At 47.1% G+C, this 19,610-nt stretch overlaps 1 protein-coding gene across 11 annotated transcripts in view; it reads left to right on the top strand.

The window, feature by feature from the left end:
* rxraa (retinoid X receptor, alpha a) overlaps window positions 1–19,610 on the top strand; it is a 111,175-nt gene that overhangs the window by 84,651 nt on the left and 6,914 nt on the right. For 7 of the 11 annotated variants that reach the window (XM_035608976.2, XM_035608971.2, XM_035608974.2 and 4 more), the window contains 6 exons: window positions 1,819–1,944; window positions 4,365–4,515; window positions 6,158–6,337; window positions 10,376–10,560; window positions 16,631–16,760; window positions 18,056–18,188. In XM_035608976.2, coding sequence (XP_035464869.1) covers window positions 1,819–1,944; window positions 4,365–4,515; window positions 6,158–6,337; window positions 10,376–10,560; window positions 16,631–16,760; window positions 18,056–18,188 — 905 coding nt within the window. Of the gene's footprint in view, window positions 1–1,818; window positions 1,945–4,355; window positions 4,516–6,157; window positions 6,338–10,375; window positions 10,561–16,630; window positions 16,761–18,055; window positions 18,189–19,610 lie in introns of all 11 variants that reach the window. The other 4 variants (XM_035608975.2, XM_035608982.2, XM_035608980.2 and 1 more) reach the window with 4 other exon arrangements.

Here is a 19,610-nt window from a genome sequence, read left to right as displayed (position 1 = left end):
GCTCCACATGAGGGCTGCGCGTCGAGGATTTGACGCGTCCGTTTGAAGTCGTCTCCGTGAGCCACGTCTGTGCTCTGACTCTGTGAGTCGAGCTAAGCCCCCGTCTTTAAGCACCGGGCCTCCGCTGTCTCTCCGCTCCTCTTCTTCCTTTTTCTGCTCCGTTCACTCCTGGGACGACTTCTTTCCTTTCCTTTTCTTTTCTTTTTTTTTGTTTCACCACCGTGCGTGTCGTCGCGTTGCATACTAATAGTTAACAGGAGCTGCTCCGCTGCGAACACGCCTCTGTCTATCAGAATGAATTAAGACGGAGGGGAGACGGCTACAGGGGGCCGAGCCGACGCCCGACAGCGTCAGCGACATTTATTGAGATTATATCTCATTGTTGATTGTCGAACATAATCTCGAGTTTCCACTGTCTTCCATTTTTTGCGTGAGATTTGCTGGTGGGACTGGGTTTATTTATGGGCCTGTGTCTTTTTCACTCCTTTTCCCAGCGGTTGTTGTTGGAGCCGGTGGGTCCAGGACAAAGTGGCGCAGAAGACACTGATCGATTAGTTGACTGATGGGAGATTAAAACGCTGCAGTACTTTAGAGCTGATCAATCAAAGCATCTAGTAGTTCCACCTTGGGCTCGAGGAACCTGTGATGACCATTCTTCTTGCCATCTTTTAAGTGGAGCCTGACTGATATGGGATTTTTTAATTTGCCGATATTAGGGAGTAAAAAATGTCTGATAATGATATATTTGTTTTAAAAAAATTAAAATTTATACAATGTCGTTATCAAACCTGTAATTGAGGCTTGATATTGTCCACTCAAACCATGAACTTTACAATAACAACAAATAAAAAAGAAACGTTTAGAACTTGATTTAAGAAAAACAAACATGTTTTTTTTCACATAAAATATAAACATATGTACATATCTTCCCTGCATTTTGTTTTCTGCAAAAGAAAAAGTCTCCATATCTGCACATATCTGCAAAAATAAATGTCTGATATTATCGCCCAGCCGATCGGTAGATAGATTGATTATAGGAAACGTGGTTTATTGCACTGTGCGTATTTGTATCACCAAAAATGTCCCATCTGCGTCTTTAAACTAGAATATATTAATCTAGTACATCATTTGAAAGCTTTGAAAGGGTATGTTTGATTTACAAGCTAAAGATGACCAGGTTTTTGTTACACATTGTTTAACGGTTCACAACTTACCTGCTAGCTCGTGGCCATCATGTCTCAGCATAGTAACCATTGTGGTTTTCATAGAAATATCTGAAACACCAAAAACTTCAAAAGCACCGAGCTCCACTACATTTTACGAAAAGTTAGAAACCAATTTTCTTTTTAGCCGTTAATCTTTTACCAGTGTATTCAGAATACCTCCAGTCATCAACGCGGCCTCTCAGAACATCTAGAAAGAAAGTTTCCCGATCCGAACCTCAGCTCTCCGGGGCCTAACACGCCCTTGAGGAACCATTAATTCCTCATCCTCGCATGTTTGGATATTTCCATCAGTGGGCTGCGGCCCCAGCGGGTGGCACGGGACACATAATCACATATATCAGTTCTGTGCAGAATCTGACACCCACGAGCAAGAAAGAGACGCCCGCTGTACTGGATGTACTGTACCCACCCGAAAAACATGTTGCATAACACCCGCAGCACTTTGGAAACACACTGTTATTCAGCTGTAGCGCTAACGTGTTGTACAACGTTCTGTCGGGGTGGGGGCGGGGAATCATGTCCTACATTTTCCAGTGCTTGATGTTAAATGTCCCACGTTTTTTGTTTCTCCTTCTCCCTCGGCCCGTGGAAGTTCTCGAAGGGAAGTCTGCTCTACGAGACGAAGGCGCCGTTGCGGGGAGAGAGGATTGTCGAGGGGTTTCCCAAGACGATGGGACTGTACACACAGCTGGCATACCACCCCGTGGAAGGGTCACATGTATGTGTTGTAGGGGAGGGCGCATGCATTCTATTTCCAGAACCGGGCCTGAGCCACTTTAATCTCTCTCTCCCCCCCCCATTGCCCATGGGCCGAAGAGAAAGAAAAGGGCCCCCTCCCCTCCCACCACCACCCCACCGTGAGGAGCAATGTCTCTGAGATTGTGTTGCAGGTTTTACTGAAAATAGATTGTGAGAGGGAGATTATTTTTATTTTTCTTTCTGTCGGGGCAGACAAGGGGGTTTGATAGAGACAAGCTCTCTTAGCGCTGCGCTACAGGGGGAAAAGACTAGACTCAGACTCAGCGTTTAACTGAGGTAAGACCGACTGTGTGTGTGTCGGGGCGGGGGGGGGGTGTGTGTGTGTGTGAACGACATATAGAGATGTGGGCGCCGCCACAGCTGGTTCCAAACAAATGATGCAGCTCTGTCTGTCGGTCCCTTTGTGCTCAGCTTATTCTCTGCATGGAAGGCTTTTTCAGCAAAGCTGACAATAATAAATGTTTATTATACTATATATATGTATTGAAATAGTTCAAATGATACCTTTTTTGGACAGTTTCAACAGCACACATACAGAATCACTGTCAAATAAGCTATGCTCAGTCAATATTCTGCAGGATATTTCCTTTATCAATAATGAAATGATGTATGAAATAGCACAAGAAAAGGCTCTGCAGGATAATAACCCCCAAGACTAATCTCATTTTTTCTTTTTTTGTCGTTTTTCTGGAAGCTTAAGACCCATGTGTGTTTGTGTTAACGCGGTGTGGAGAGCAGGCCGGGGGGTTGGTGTCAGGGTGTGAATTGAATATTATTTGTGTTGTGGAGGGCTTTAACCTTTTCAACCCTCCGTACCGTACACCAGCAGTGGATTCATCACTCGCATGCAGGCAAACACAAAAAACGTATTCATCTTCAGGTTCTCAAAGTGTAGTTCCCTTGACAACACGTACAGTATGTCAAGCTAAGATTTGCAGACGCGAGCGTGTGTGTTTGAAACGACGCAGGAAGACGTCGAGAATCTATTCTCGTGTCATTCGACGAAATCGTGACACGCCGTCACTCCGAGACACACAAAAAAATGAATGAGGCATTGCTGACATTGTTCTAACTTTGAAGCTCTTTAAGAAGAATCAAACATTAGAGTGGAAAGAGTTTCAGTGTGTAACAGGGTCATGCTTGTGCACACACACTGTCAGAATTTTAGAACGTACAGTATGTATGTGTGCGTGCGCTGCTTAACAAACAATTTTGTTTCCATCGACAGTCCATTATTAACTGAAGTCCATTTTATGAAAAATAAATCCAACCCTCGTTTGACTTCACCGGTCATATTACTCAGAAGGTAATGGTATCAGTTATGAAGATAATCAATAGTTGCATACCCATAATCAATAGAGGCCTGTTCTCTATGTGGAGTTTTGATAACGCACTCCCGCCGTCCACGTGCGCTCCGTGGTCCGGTTTATGATTTTTATTGTTTTTGCAGAGAGGGAATTGTTTTCATGGGGTACAACAACTCCCATGATTGACTGTATACTGGCCAACGAGAGCCGAGGACGACGAGCTAAATGTCTTGACCGTTTCCTCGCAGACAGACGAGGCTCCTCTGTCATGGAAGACGCTAAATTTAGAGCCAAGAAACGTGAAAACACGTCTGGCTTTATGAGTCTGCTCAACCACTTGTCTGTCTTCTTTTTCATTTTTTAATCAGATGTCACTAATGGTTCGTTAGCTCCCGTGCCACGCAGTAAATAAAGTGTTTTTAGGATGCTTCATATCCCAACGCTGGTGTCCTCTGGAAACAGCATGTAGCTTCTTAGAATAATTAGTCTCCCCTTGCTCTCCACTTTTTATGAATCTTCTCTTCTACTTTTTTTTTTTTAGAGAGGGAGGGAGGAAGGCAGCAACGGAAGAGAAAAGACTGGAGGCTGCAGCCGCACTGCTGCTAAAACAAATGCCGTCTCTTTATTCCGCTGTACTGCTAAATTTTGCAGTGCCGTTCTATGCCGGAGCCGAACATTTGGCTTGTTGAGAGCATGAATAAAAGAGTTCCTGGGGTGGGGTGGTGCAGGATCCTGCTGCGCCCAGATTTAGATCTGAAACTGGGCAGGGGGGGTGGGGGAAGCGATGAACGAGGCCTGCTGACCGCCTTGCATCGAGTATCAGAAGTCATAGTGTGCTTTTTGAAAATTGTTCAGGCCAATCTGCAAGGCTCCGATTTAAGATCCTTGTTGTTTCCAGTCCCCTAATGTCGTCAGCTGACTACGGTGGTGTTAATGATGTCGAGTTCGAGGGTGGGCCGCGTTGTGACCTGTCCCGGTGTGTGTGTGTGTGTGTGTGTGTGTGTGTGTGTGTGTGTGTGTGTGTGTGTGTGTGTGTGTGTGTGTGTGTGTTTTGTGTGTGTTGATGTTCCAGCTGAACTCGCCGATGAACTCGGTCAGCAGCTCGGAGGACATCAAGCCGCCGCTGGGTCTCAACGGCGTGATGAAGGTGCCCGCCCAGCCCTCGGGCACGGTTCTGTCGCTCACCAAACACATCTGTGCCATCTGCGGCGACCGCTCCTCAGGTGAGTGGACGGAGGGATGTCCGGTACCGCTCTACACCGCGAATATGTTCAATTCAATAAGATGTAATTGTTAAGTTTAAAGTGATTTGGAGGCGGCTGTTTTAAAGTCAAAACTCTGACCAGAAAGTCCAGGGAACTTCTTTATAATTCAAGGATGATCTGGGAAATGAAAGTTTTTCCAAATGAAAGGGAGTTTTCTCTCTCTCTCTCTCTCTCTCTCCACTGTCGCCAAGTGCTCGCTGTGGGAACCGGTTCCTCTCTACATGATAAGAGCGCACAATATTGTAAATTGAATTGAGTTGAAAAAATTGTATGAAAAATAATCAGCAGCTGGAAACCGCCTACGCCGGCAGATGAAAAGAAAACGGGACTTACTGTGCGGAATATTACTAAAACTAGACTTCTGACAGCACGGAGGAACCTCCAGAGAAGATGAACTCTGGTCAGAGAACTCCCCAGAGAAACTTCTGCTATACGTGCAGAGGGAGTTCTTCCTGGAAACATGGTGATACCGGCACCGCCGTGGCGTGGGCGGGCGGCTTTCGTTCTTTCTTTCTTCCTTTTTATTTTTTATGCAGCTGGGGTTTCCTGGTAGTGAGTGTACCAAAAAAAAAAAAAAAAATGTGGTTACACTACAACAATGTTAGTATGAAAGCTGCCACACACTTTTCCTCACCAAGCGAAACATTCGTCCACGCAATGTTGTGAAAAAAGCCATCACATTGGGTCATTTCGCACACGTGGTTTCATGTTGACATGGCCGCACACATTCGAGCGCGTCGCTTCGCAAGCGAAGTGCAACTTCATTTTTTAAAATTGGATTCCCTCGCTCAAACTCGCTCAAGCAGCCGTAACAGAAAATATCATTATTAGTGTTATTTGCGTGGACCTTTTGTGACCTCTCGCACAGCAGATGCTCACTCCGGGGGCTCTTTTTTAAAAAAAATTTTATCAAGGATTATCATTTTGGTAAAGAGCTAGCTTCAACAACTTCAACCGCAGAAAAAAACACTTAACCCATGTTCTGTGCTTCTGTCAGGCCCCCGAGCGAAGCATTGGCACGGTTCCTCTCTCTGCACAACCCCCCCCCCCCCCGACTTCGCGCACTTAACAAATAACTCTGTGTTCGGGTGTTTTTTCCCGGGGACACCCGTGAAGGGCTCTCTGCCCCGGGATGAAGCTGGATGTGTAATCCATTAGACAGTTTGGTGTCGTCCTGCGTCATCGGCCCCACACGGAGCCACAGGGGGAGGGAAAGAACAAAAACTCCGAGCAATGTTTTTGAGCAGGTCATGCTTCGTTTCACTGTGTTTATCGGAAAGAGCTGACAAAAGAGTCAGTTTGCGGGCGGGAATGCGAATGGATTCAACGCTTCGCAAGTGACGAGAAAGAGGACAGTACCGTAACGCAAATTCCCGGGCCCCTGCAACTTACCAGCCAATCAGAGTGCCGGACGGGAACGATCAATCAATCAATCAAAATGTATTGAAAGTGTAAAAGCACCATTTGACATGTTCTCAAAGCACTTGACAGTTAAAGGAACATTTAAAATAGGAGACAGCAGTAGGGCAAATGAACAACATTAAGACACAAGGCCAATATTGTACTCCTACTTTGTAAAACGTCTGTCTCCCCGTCTCAGGTAAACACTACGGGGTGTACAGCTGCGAGGGCTGCAAGGGTTTCTTCAAGAGGACGGTGCGCAAGGACCTGACGTACACCTGCCGCGACAACAAGGACTGTGTCATCGACAAGCGCCAGAGGAACCGCTGCCAGTACTGCCGCTACCAGAAGTGTTTAGCCATGGGCATGAAGAGAGAAGGTACAGCACATACCGTTGAGGATAAAGTCCGACTTACCCATTCCCCCGCGACACTCTACTAATCCACGTAGACACGACTTCAGAATTGGCCTTTTTTAAAAGCAGCGGTGCGTGTGATGGATATATATTTTGCAGCCAGAAAACACCTGCATGATATTTTGTGAAACGGCATTCTTCGGCGGCTGGGAAGCCTATTTTTATCAGTGCATGTCATGTGCCATTCACAACCACGGTTGAATCACATAATCTCATTCCCTTTTTAAAGCAGTGCACGTTCCCTTCATGTTACACCGACGAAGTCCGTCCAGACTGACTTCACTTGGCGGCAAACTCCAAACTAATCCAGTGTGATTTGGTGCTTTTCTTCCAACTGCTGTGAATATGATGCTCTGAGCTGACGCCAGTACAGTATACTCACTGTGAGCTACAGGCTCCATTCACGTAATGACACTTACCTCTTTGAGAGCAACACGCAGGTGTTTCATTTACTTTTTCAAAAACCCACCACTTTTCCCTTTTCCCGGAACGTAACACCAGATTCAGTTTGATTTCAAACTCGGCTAAAGGCGACCCTCAGATATGCTTTTTAACATTAGATAGAGTCCTCCTTTTATCCGCTGCTCATTCTGATTCTCCCCGACCTCACTCACAGCCGCGTCCGAAAGATAACGGGAAAGATGGAGGTACGTCTGTGACCGTAGCGCCGAAAGATGAAGACAGAGTTCTCTTTTTGTGGATTGTTCGATTGATTGCATCCGCTCCATATTCTCTCACAGTGAGACAGGCTGTTAATTGCCAACGTTGTTGAATACATTTTTTTTGTTATGCCGCCACACTTAACATCCATCTCCGGTCTTTATAAAATATCCTCAGTGAAGCGAAGTGGAACACCATCCAGGGGAGATTACACAGGGCGCTCTAGTAAGAGTAGGAGTTGTGTTTTTGTCCGGGGGAAAAAAAGAAAACAGTCCCTGAGGTGGGAATTTTAACACTCCACGAAGGTGTTACAAAATATCGGCGCTCTCAGCAGTGCTGTTAAGCACTCTTTCGCACATTGGATAAATCAATCTCCGCCTGTCACCATCAAAGTCCATACGGTTACAGAATGCACAGGTTGTACAGTATAGCCAGAGGATCTTAAGATTGTAGCAGTTGGTAGCCATGACTGTTGAAAGTTGCGCGGACAAGAAGAATATGTGTCATCTGGACAAATACCTTGACCTTTGTCTGGCCTCAACACCCCCCCCGTCCTCGTCCTCGTCCTTCTTGCCTTTATTTATATCATTGTTGGGCTCTTTACTCCTTTCAGGGATATTATCATTTACTGCCTTTTCGCCTCACTCACAGCGCCGCCTAAGCCTCCTCCCGCACCCCGAGGGCTGTGGTAGGAGAACAAGGCAGCAGTAGCCCAACAGGCTAAGCGAATCCACAGAAAAACAGGATTAAATGAATTTATGCTCTCCCAGTCAGGAGGGGGAAGGAGGAGTGGAGGAGTGGGGGGAATAAAGCTAACATAATTTCAGCCCTCCTCACCTCTCCCTGACTCCAACACAAGTATTCTACCCTTGGGCTGACCTCCACCACCAGACAGCAGTTCCTCCAAAGTAGGGGCCCCTTTCCCTTTCCTCGTCTAACAACCCCTGCTCCCCCTCCTCCCCTCCCCCCCAAACATGACCACGGCCTCTCTGATTCAGGACTTGGCAAAGAAACCGGAGTAGGGGGAACCATAAGGAGACAGACCGTCCTGCACGACCCAGTGTGCTTTATTCGAGTGTGTGTGTGTGTATGTGTGTGTGTGTGTGTGTGTGTGTGTGTGTGTGTGTGTGTGTGTGTGTGTGTGTGTGTGTGTGTGTGTGTGTGTGTGTGTGTGTGTGTGTGTGTGTGTGTGTGTGTGTGTGTGTGTGTGTGTGTGTGTGTGTGTGTGTGTGTGTGTGTGAGGCAGGGACGCATGAAAGCTTCCAAGCCCTTTGTCATACGGCACATTGTGTTCAAAACTTTTTATTATTATTTTTATTAATCCATGTGTGGAGGACAAGCTTACCAAAAAAAAAGAAAGAAGCCACAGCCGTGGGTTTTTTTCTGTGGTGAATTATGGAAATTATAGCCTTTCGAAAAAGACAAAACACACATACATGCATCTTTTCCATCCCGAGTTGAGGGGTGCGGTTTCTCCCGCCTCAGCCGCAGCGAGTCTCGGTGTCTGCGGAGCACACAAACCATTTCCTGTGTCTCCGCGCCAAAGCCAATCAGGTGACAAAACCAACACCGTTTTGCCTCAGTCAGATATTATACAAGACATAGCAAAACATTTTTTTTTTTACGAGACAGAGTCTTCATTCATTTGTGTTCAGTTTTTTTTTTAATGACGCCTTCCCACCAGCAACAGCCGTAAGCCAGCGGCGGTATGTTTTTTGGGGTTTTCTGTCCCGTCTGTCTCATTCTCGTGAATGACAAATATCAGGAAAACTTGAAGGGACTTTCTCCAGATTTGGCACAAACATTCACGCGGACTAAAAGATGAATTGATTCAATTTTTTTCTAGGTCAAATGACAAGGTCACTGGGAACTCCCGTTTATCATGTGCCCGAAAGAAATATATCAAATTTTATCACATCTGTCGCAAACGTCCCCCCTCAGACTCAAGTATATAAACTGATTAGAGGTCGGTGGTCAGAGGTCAGAGGTTAAGTTCACTTTGATCACACTTATTTTGGACCATGACTAAAGAGTCAACACGCAAATTTACGACAAAGTGGTCACGCGAATGTTTTTCATGTCCAAAGTTAAGAAAGTGTTGGCCACTTCATCATGGCAACTATCGGCGAGACGGCAACTTAGGTTTAAGCTGTTAATGATGGCGGAGCGACAGAACACGCATTATTTGCGTCTGTTTGTCACTGAGCACGACACGGACAACATGTTTCTTTGATTAAGGTACTGCTTGGAGGCCTTGAACATTTTCCACGCTGCTGTGTTGTGCATAATGCCAACTGAGGCTCCCTAAATCCACTTCCATCTGCACTGTCGAAGCAATTATTGACGATCGGACTCTCTCGGATATGTTTTTGCTGGCATAACGCACCCAGGGACATGCACTATTCACTGGCTCGCCAAGGCACACGGACCGAAGCAGGCACTCATGCATGCAGACACACTCGACGCGGGCAGAGCGAACACACTTGTCAAGCATGCGCACACATTGTATGTGCAAGTGTGTGGAGATGTTTGTCTTTTTTTATCTGTTACTACTGATGTGCATCAGAGTCTGGACAATTTGTTCTCACAACAACTGCAAGAAAATTTTTGAGCACTGGAAGGGAAGGTTCAGTGTTGAATTCTGCTCCGCAGACTACTGCGTCCGTATTGCAGTATTACATAACAACATTTGCCGTCTAGCAATAGTGTATCTTCCTTCAGGGTAGAAAAAAGATGAATCTGCCATCGTGGTTCCCAGTGCAGTTTGTTAGTTACTGACTGTTTTGTTAGATTTGGATGTGGCTGGAATAACTGACAAACCACATTGGCATATCTGCATATTTTTTGAAAAATAACTGACAAAATGATTGGCAGAAAAATCAGGAAATTGATGAATTAACGCTGCATTAATAACTGTTTGTTATTGACCACTAGTCAAATTTGATTACTCGTCAACATAAGACAGATCTAACATTTTATAACTACTTGACTTGTGCAGAGTAGAGTCATTTTTCTAGAATATTTTAAAGCTAAACTCAAAGCTTGCTGAGTAATTAAAGGAGCAGAAAGCGATTCCAAAGCAATACAAGTTTGTAAGTAATCAGTGGGGGGAAAATTGTTGTTTTTCGGCTCGGCCCTGGCTGCGTAAAACGAAAACCCAACTCGCGGGTTCAGAGCAGTGAAATCCGCAAAGAGGGGGACAAGCTTTCTCCAGAATCGCTTACTGCCCCTTTAAGACAAGCATACGTTCTCACAACCCTGAATCTTTCTTTGAAAAAACATGTGCTGTTGAACATAAAAAAGAAACAACAAACAAAAAACAGCAGTAGTGACCGGAACCAGTTTTGTTACATGCAGCCGTTCAGGAGGAGCGGCAGCGGTCCAGGGAAAAAATGGAGAACGAGGTGGAGTCCACCACCTGCGCCAACGAGGACATGCCCGTGGAGAAGATCCTGGAGGCCGAGCAGGCGGTGGAGCCCAAAACGGAGACCTACATTGAGACCAACCTCGGCGCGCCATCCAACTCGGTGAGTTGGCATTTTTTTTTTACATTCATGTACATTATTGAGCAAACACTTACACACCAAGTCATTCTACAACAAGTCATTGCTTTTTGGGAATTTGGGAAAATGTTTTGTCTCATGTTTACCAGGCCAGGTCGGAACAGGGCCGCTGAGGAAATGTGGACAGATGCAATAAAGATTAATCGCATTTAACAGGCGCCATTACGCAATTTTACCTCATAGTAAAGTGTGTTGCAACTGATATATGACCCGACCGTACGTTTTGATGTGACACGATGTAAAGCGTTTGCCAATGGCCTGCAGTCAAAGTAAGACGTTTTAGTTTGTGTCCAAAGCTTCTGCCAGTAAAAAAACTTACGGGGGGGGGGGGGGGGCGAAAACTTAATGTTTTCAGATTCATGTGCTGTTGCTTTATTTTTAACTTTCCAAAAATCTGGAGCTGCCTCACCGATGTCCACAATTTGTTTTTTTAATTTTTCCCAGCTGCATGCAGCTCCCATACAGTGTCTCCTTCTTGCATCGGACCGTCGAGTTCTTTAAGGGCAGACGTAAAATTTTCCAGCTCACAGAATGTACTGTATTTATTTTCATATTCCTGTTTTGCTTTTTTGTTTGTTTTCGTTTTCGTGTTGCTTGGCAGCGTAGATGTGAACGAACATCAGATGTGAGAAACTGTTTGTCCCCTCGTTCTCTGGTCCCTTTGGAGTCGACTGCTACTCTGCAGCGCCGGTTTACCTGTTCACCTCGTGTTGCCTCCTTCTCTCTCCGCTGCGAGTCTCCTCATCTGTCCCCTCGGTATCATCCGGGCACTGTGGGGCTGTCTTTGGCACAGAGGAGAGACTACGAGCGATGAATAATGCAACAGGCAGCCTATTCCTGAAAGCATCCGGCAAAGCCTCGGCTTTCTCCGCAATTCCGCTGCAACATGAGAAACAGAGGAGCCGTGCATCGGCCCACAAAAGGAGCTGGTGGGGAGAGTGGGGGGGGTGACGGAGGGTGAGATTGAAGGAGTGAGAGGCAGAGGGGAGAGGAGGGGGAGGGGGGGCGGGGGCTTCTTCAGGGGATTCGTCTGCTTCAGGGGAGGGAAATGTCCTGTGAAGTAAAGGTAGGAAATGTGAAGGCTGTTATGTGAGTAAATGGGAGCTATATTCAGGGGGCCAGATGGAAATGTAGGAGATGAGCGTTGACATCATGGAGAGAGGGGAGGAGTGTGGGGGAGTCGGCCGGCAGCCCAGACACACTAATGCAATGAGTGCGTTCGGGCTCAGCCTCAGTTTGTCCCTCGATGCCCTCCGTCAGCCCGACACCAGTGAGAGGTTTTCTGAAGGACTACAGAGGAGGTGAAGACTCCACTGGAAACGCCACTTTCGCGCGTAGAGAATCTTTACGGTTTATCAACATGAAGAGGAATCCTGTCAGGACCAATCGCGTTTGCTTGGACTGGAGTCTGTCTTTGGCAAATTGGAAAGTGATTGGACATAGATTAAAATTCATACTTCAGGACAAAACCAAGCGATGAAGCCCAAGACAGAGGATGAGGCGTAGATCAACGCTAGAGTATAAAACTATGTCTAGAACCTTCACTGTTTTCAATAATTGCGAGACGAACGAAGTTGGGAACCGCCAGGACTCTTCCCGAGTAACTGGGCAAGAAGGGCCTTGCTCAGGGATGATACCCAGAAACCCAACTCCCCCTCTGCAAGTCCTCTGCAGAGAACCTGCCAAAAGCTGATTATCTCAACCGCACTTCCAACAATCAGGCCTTTAATGGTAGAGTGGCGAGACGGAAGACACTTTGGAGTTAAAGACGTTTAACAGCCCACTTGCCGAACAATCATGTAAAGGACGAAGAGCACGAGGAAAAATATTCTTTAGGTTCTGATGAAAACGGAGAGCGAACGGTTCAGGGCAAACCACTTCCAACCACTGAATCTGGAAATCAACCAGACACTGCTCATCACTTGGCTAATGTCATCCCTAGGGGAGATTGGTCGGAATCATGAGGAAGGATGGGCGTAGCCACAATCAAAGAGGTCCTTGAAAGAAATTGCCGGAATTGCATGTGATCTGAGAGTGGAGTCACAATTTTAAGCGCAACAATGACCAGCCAAGAAGAGAAGAGCCAGGAAAACGTTGGATTGGTTTCTCTGATGCTGTTTTCAGACATGAACTCCAGAAAATTGGTTGCGGACATGTTCAAGAGTTTGCGTTTCCAGGAGCGCCATTTGCGGACATTTGCATTCTCGCATGCAAGCCCCTCCGGATAATGTCGGGGGGGGGGGGGGGATGTCTGGACTTCCTCGCATTGTCTTGAAAGCAGCTTAACTGTCTCAACTTTTGGTGGCCCACTCAAAAGCCCACGTGGAACATCTGTGGAGAGAACCCTGGAGATGGCGGTTCACAGACGGAGCTCTGGGAGGATCTGCCAGGCAGATTTGGGATAAACTGTCCGGCGTCCAGGTGCGCGAAGCCTGTCGAGAGACTTTTATCCGAGGAGACCTGAAGCTGCGATTGCCGCCAAAAGATTTTCTGCAAAGTGCTGATTTTGTCCGCAAAAAAAACGGGCAACCAAACACCAAAACTATTTTTGCAAGGTTAACCACCAGATATTTAATTATATCTCATCTACGATTTGGGCGAACTGATCGGAAGTGGAGCCCTGGACCTAGCCTGACCTGACCGCGAGGGGCTTCCCTTCTCTCTGAACCACCACCCCCCCCTGCCCTCCGCGATGTCTCCATTGAGAGGCGCTGCCCCGTGCTGTAATTAATCACAGGGCCCAGGCCCATCAGTGTACAATATGAAAAGGCCACCGCCAGCGTCTAATGACTGGGGGTCTGGCCAAGCTGAATAAAAAGTGTGTTTATCTCATGGTGACCTAGAACAGGAGTTAAACAGGCGCGAGTAATGTGCCTTCAATCAGACGAGGAGAGGTCTCCTCTTAAGGAGGAAGTGGGGAGAGAAGAGAGAAAGATGCTATTACCAATCCCAAGAGTGTTTCTTTACCTCCAATTGTTTGTGTTTTTATTTTGGCGAAGGTCGTTTTTCCTACCGTCTGTGCGTTCATTTAATATCCAGGTTTAGTTTCTTGTTGAAGCAAAGAGAGAAAACGCCGCTGTTATTTAGATGATAATTAGGTGATGATTCATCCCCCTTGCCGACGTATGAGGACAGCTTCTTCCCCTTCTTTTTTTCTTCTTCAGCCCTTGTGGGGCAAAGTGGGGCACTTGAAGCAGCTCATTTGCATGCTCACGAGTTCCCAATTTCCTCTCTGTTGTCACGCTAGTATCGTCTGGTTCGAGCAGAATAATGAAAAATTGAAAGGCAAATTGTTGCCTCCCCCTCCTCAAGTGATGAAAATTTCATAGGGACAGTATGCAGGCCTGGCATTTTCTCAAACTCGGCATGATCGACCACATCGAGGTGTGTGCGTGCGTGCGTGCGTGCGTGTGTGTGTGCGTGTGTGTGTGTGTGTGTGTGTGTGTGTGTGTGTGTGTGCGCGTGCGTGCGTGCGTGTGTGTGTGTGTGCGCGTGCGTGCGTGTGTGTGTATGCTGTAATCCACCTTGATTTGCTGAGAGTGAAGACAGTAGTGTTTGTGTCTGGCGTTCACATAATCTCCTCTCTTACTTTTCTGAATCATTTAGATGGTTTTTTTTCGTCGCCGTCCAAAGGTTCCCTCCCGTTTTTGTTTGCGTCACATTTCCATCCCTCCGTCAGAGGGATTTTCGCCCGCAGAAGGACAAAAAAGTGGAAGTGGCCCCCGTACAGTCGATCTATTCCCCAGGTGCACTTCTGTATTGTCGTGGTACGCGGAGGTTAATGTCATTCCGTCACAGGTCACGGGCTCGGTGACACCCTCAATGCGGCTCTGTAACTGTGACGACTTAAGTACAGTAATGTGATGCCGGAGGATTGTTGCAGGAAAGTGTACCCCCCCCCCGTCATCTCCACCGACTCGAGGCAAAGAAACCAGGTCAGTGTAAACACGGCGAAGATAGTCATACAACATTCATGAGGCTTGTCGTGTTTAACGAGAAACCTGGGACTTGTATTCTTATACGAGGAGGGGTGACTGGAACCGTGGCGCAATATTTCGAAGGTCCCCCCCCCCTTTTTTTGTTTTTCTTTGTTTTGGCTCGGGCTGCCCTTTGGAACGATTTAGCTGGAGTCCTGTTTACGTGGGGGGTTTTTTCAAGAGGAAGCACAGCTCCCGAAAAAAAAAAACTGTCGCGTTGGGCCGCTGCCGTCCACGTCTCCCACGGAGATCAGATGCTGAAATATTCATAAGATGCCTGTTTTCTTTCTTCCCCGCCCCGAAGAAAAAAAGAACTACTTTCAGTTTTCAAAACAGTGTAGTCTTTGTGTCTGGTTTACGTTTTTGTTTTTTTTTCATTTTGTATTCATATTTCAGCTGCATATCTGTGATACCCCAGTATCGTCAGTGTGAGGTTCAAACCGCGGGGAGGGGATGGGAGAGTCTCTGGCCCCCGCGCGCTTCAGAGGGAGAGCGTGAGCGGAGGGAGGGATTGTTTCCCCCCCCTCTTCCTTCACGGGGGAAACTGATCTCCTCCGGAGAGCCGCCGTTGACGTCGGGATCCTCCGAGCTTTCGGCATCGATCGGTGGGATTTGGGGCGAAGGAAGAAGTTGGAGGGAGAAGTTGCCCGACTGTTTCGCTTTCGTGTTTTTTTTGTCAAGAGTTGCGAGTTCACACAGGGATACTTTAGAATTTAAAGGATGTTTACTCGGATTTAATATTATGCACAAAATGCATGTGCAAGAGAGTCTTTGTTTACCCGCGAACATGTCAAGGGGTAGGTGCTCCTGGGACGGTGCTAAATTGCTCCTTAGATTGACGGTACTTTCTTTTAAAGATCCCGCGCCCCCCTCCCCCCCCCCCCCCCACCGTCCCTCCTGCCCTGATAGATTTACATTGCAGTGAGACAGTCGTACTGTATGTGTGCTGCATTAGTATTCCACCGCTGCTCGCCAAAACCTCCCTGTGGGTCAAAAACGAACGCTTCCCCCAACATGATGTATCAGGACAGTTGAGGACAGGCAGTCCTTGTCTTTGAACTGGTACTAAAGCGGCCGTTGCACGCAGAGATGATCGTGCTCGTGCCGTGCAGCCAATGCTGAGGAGGCATAGTTCATGACCTTTGCATTTTATAAATGAGCACTTCCTTTTTTGATGACGCCAAATTGTTTTTCCTTCCAATCTGACACACACACACGAAACTACGTCTAAGGGAATAAATGCAATGATTTGAAAATTTCACATCTGGAATTTAATCCCTGGTGGAGTAGGACACGTTTTAATTTCCCAATACATTACAATTCTCCTCATCTCAGAACGGTCACATCCATCCGCCGCCTTTCCCCCCGCAGCTTTTGCCCTCTCGTCTCCTCGAGGCTTAAGTACTGTCGGTCTAATGAAGTGAAATCAATGAAGGATCGTAGCTTTCCCTAATTCACCTGGACGTTTTATTTCAGAGGAGAACTGAGTCGGTGTGGACAATGTAGAATAATTGCTATTAGCGAGGGCCAAGTCCAGGACCAATTGTTTTGTTTCTTTCTACTTAGAAAATGTTGACCTTCTATAACAACAATGAATCTATCAAAAACAAAGAAAAACATTTGTTATTATTATTATTATTGTGCCGTCGTGAATGTATATGAATTCTTCACAAAGAAATCGTTCTTGAATTTTAGTCTGAGTAACAGGAGCTGGCGAGTGGTTACACAATCATTATTCTGAAGAATTTTCTCTAAGAAAATATAAATAATCATCATTTGCGGGCGCCGCTCGCCGTCCAAGAGGGTGATTTGTGTGACGGCTACTAAACGGTCCCAGAAGAAAGAGTCTCGCTGGGTGAAAGTTGTTTTCTCACCGGCGGCTCTCGGCAGGTACTTCCTGCGCGGAGCTGGGACGGAACCGCTTGTTTGTTTTTTGTCTTTCCTGCTTGCTCCTCTCCGGAGCGCTGTGCTCATGTAAGCTGTGTGACAAAGGGGGTTGGTGTAGAGTTTTTCTAACCTCCAGGCCTCTTTTCTTTTTGCCTCTGCTCTCCCTGCAGCCCAACGACCCGGTGACGAATATCTGTCAAGCGGCTGACAAGCAGCTCTTCACCCTGGTGGAGTGGGCCAAGAGGATCCCCCATTTCTCCGAGCTGCCGCTGGACGACCAGGTCATCCTCCTACGAGCAGGTCTGTCAGGAAAAATGAATGACCCCTCCCTGAGAATTAATAATTAGATGAGTGGATAGACGCGCCTGGAGCCAGGAAATCATATATCAAATTGGCCCTAATACACCAATAAACACAAACTGTGCTTGATAACTTTGTGTTATCTCTGTATCTCAGACACTGCTTATGCACAGGGCCCAGAATTTGGTGCCACGCCCCCTGTCCACAGATATCCATTATATAATATAGGCAGAAAACTGAAACATGCTTTAGCTGATGTATTCAGGAGAACACATCTAGGCTCTCTTGTTTGTACCTGGGTAGTGATATCGTGAAGCGTCGCGGCGGAGCTTGAACAGAACTCATTCGTGAATAACTCCCGTGACGGAGCTTTCAGACGCGCCAAGGTCAGAACGCCTCATCGTGTGTGTGTACTGCCGTACGTGGAAAAGGGCGAGTTACCCGCTCAGGATCGGCGGCAGCAGCAGCAAAGTACAGCGGAAAAAAAGCGTGAATCATCCGCCACTTGTGCTACGTTCACCGACATATCACCTGCAGGAAGGTCTGTTCGGGTTCTCCAAACACATTTGCCCTTGTTGTCAGCCTGTCGCCCCAAAGAACAACATTATATTCTCAATCCACCTCTGGGAGGGGAAGAAAAAAGAACGCTATTGCACACCCATCCCCTTCACCCTGATATAGAAGAATCCTCCCATCGCTCCTTATCTTTTGCACATACACTGACGGAGAGACGTTATTCCGGAGAGCTCGTCTCTCCTCGCGCTCTCAGGGTTTTTTCTCTCTATAAATAACCGCTTTAGTTCTGCTGTATCACAGATAAAAGCATCGCCGGCTCCCGCGCTCATGCCCGACTCCGCAACTCCAGGGAGACGCGGCGAGTGTTGCCAGGCAGAACAGTTAAAGGAGCCCTGTCACTCATAAGAGGCATGCGTCTTTCTTTGCGTCTTCAGTGCTCCTCTTGTGCGTCAGGGCCCCCCCGCCGTTGGCACGTCAAGCCCATCGTTCGTTATCGCGGTGGCAGGCGCAGTTCATCCCTTTTACACGCTCGTCCCTCAGAAGGCATGACTCCAATGTCTTCGCAATAACCTGACGCCTGTGCTCGCGGAAGCTGCACGCTTTCACCCATGCGGGCTTAATTGATTCGTCTAAATGCCCCCCCCCCTTCTTTGTTGTCAGTTTCATTTTGCCTGAATGCTGTGTGAACTTCTGTACTGGGATTTGCTTTTGGAGTCTTTTTTTTTTTTTTTAACTCTCTCTTTTCCTCGGCCCCCTCTCCCCCGTCTCTCCCCCCTCAGGTTGGAATGAGCTCCTCATTGCGTCATTTTCGCATCGCTCGATATCGGTGAAAGACGGGATCCTGCTGGCGACCGGGCTGCACGTGCACCGCAACAGCGCCCACAGCGCCGGCGTGGGCGCCATCTTTGACAGGTCACTACCGCCATGTTCTTCAGTTTTTCCTTTACTCAGACGTAACCGTGTTTTAAACTGCAGGTCTCACTTTTAGTATAATTTCTAAGGGAAACCCCCTTCTAAAGACAGAAAGTGAAAATGATTTTAAAAATTATGCAAAAATAGGGTATAAAGTCCTCCAGCATAGTTTGATTTGTCTTGTAGGGTAGATCAACGGTGCGTTCACACCCGACGAAAAGCACCTGTCGCGTTGTGTTGCATGCGAGTAAAACAATAAGTTTGTAATCCATTTCTGATACGACGTCAGCAACTTGACGTCATTAACGCCTTATCGCTGATCTATTAGGCATCGAGGAATTTAATTTAATTTCATACAATTTGAATACCTACTATTAAAGCATCAGTTGCAATGTCCAACCCTTCTATTAGAAAGTGGTCAAATGTTTTCACAGCATAGAACCGTTATGTTTCGTTCTCTGAAATGTAACACCAGGAGTGAAAGTCACAAGCAGCCCAGGAACTATTGATCGCCTCCTTTATATTAAATATGAACAGCTGTGTGCATCAGGGGTCTCGCACACATTCACACACACACACACACAGAAACACTCAACTGCTCAGGAAATGTCACAGCGCAGTGTCACCGTGAGGTGAGGTGTGTTCAGGAACCACCGAGGTGACGGTTATTATCGACGCTGCGGGGCAGCGGGCTGACTGACAGACCGACGAGTCGACCTGGGACAAACACTTTTCCCAATGTTATAAAATAAATACATGCAAACTATGTATATCAATTAAAGAGTGTGTGTGCATGTGCCCCCTCGAACTGAGCCCTGGCAGTAACCGGTGCAGTCGTCACATCCAGTCTCTGAATCTCTGAATATCTTTCCCTCTCTTCTCCCCGCTCATCGCCCATCAGCCGCTCTGTGCTCACTCGCTGGCGTCGGCCGCCACAGGACATGTTCCATCTCGGCGTTAACTGTGGCGAGATGGAACATTAAGATACGGAGGAGCGATAACGCTCTTTTATCTACCCGCCCCCTCTCTCTCTCTCTCTCTTCGCCAGACAAATGAAGAGCCCCGATTAACTTAAACACTCGAGTCGTCTCCTTTCCTGTTTCTTTCTTTCTTTCTTTCTGTCTGTCTGTCTGTCTTTCGTCTCTTTTCCAGCCCTGTTGTTCTTCCTCTGAGCAAATTTAATTAGAATGAGCTAAGAGCCACAATTGACATTACTATCCGAGAGCGAGGAAGGAAGAAAGAAACGAGAGCGAGAGGGAAAATAAAGAGAGAGAGAGAGAGAGAGAGAGAGAGAGAGAGAGAGAGAGAGAGAGAGAGAGAGAGAGAGAGAGAGAGAGAGAGAGAGAGAGAGAGAGAGAGAGAGAGAGAGAGAGAGAGAGAGAGAGAGAGGGAGGGGGTGACCGAGTCAAAGAGGGGTGAGGA

This window comes from Scophthalmus maximus, chromosome 20, assembly GCF_022379125.1.
Source record: "Scophthalmus maximus strain ysfricsl-2021 chromosome 20, ASM2237912v1, whole genome shotgun sequence".
Lineage (NCBI taxonomy): Eukaryota > Metazoa > Chordata > Actinopteri > Pleuronectiformes > Scophthalmidae > Scophthalmus > Scophthalmus maximus.
Note: the sequence above shows the minus strand (reverse complement) of the source record. Positions and strands in the feature narration are given on the sequence as shown.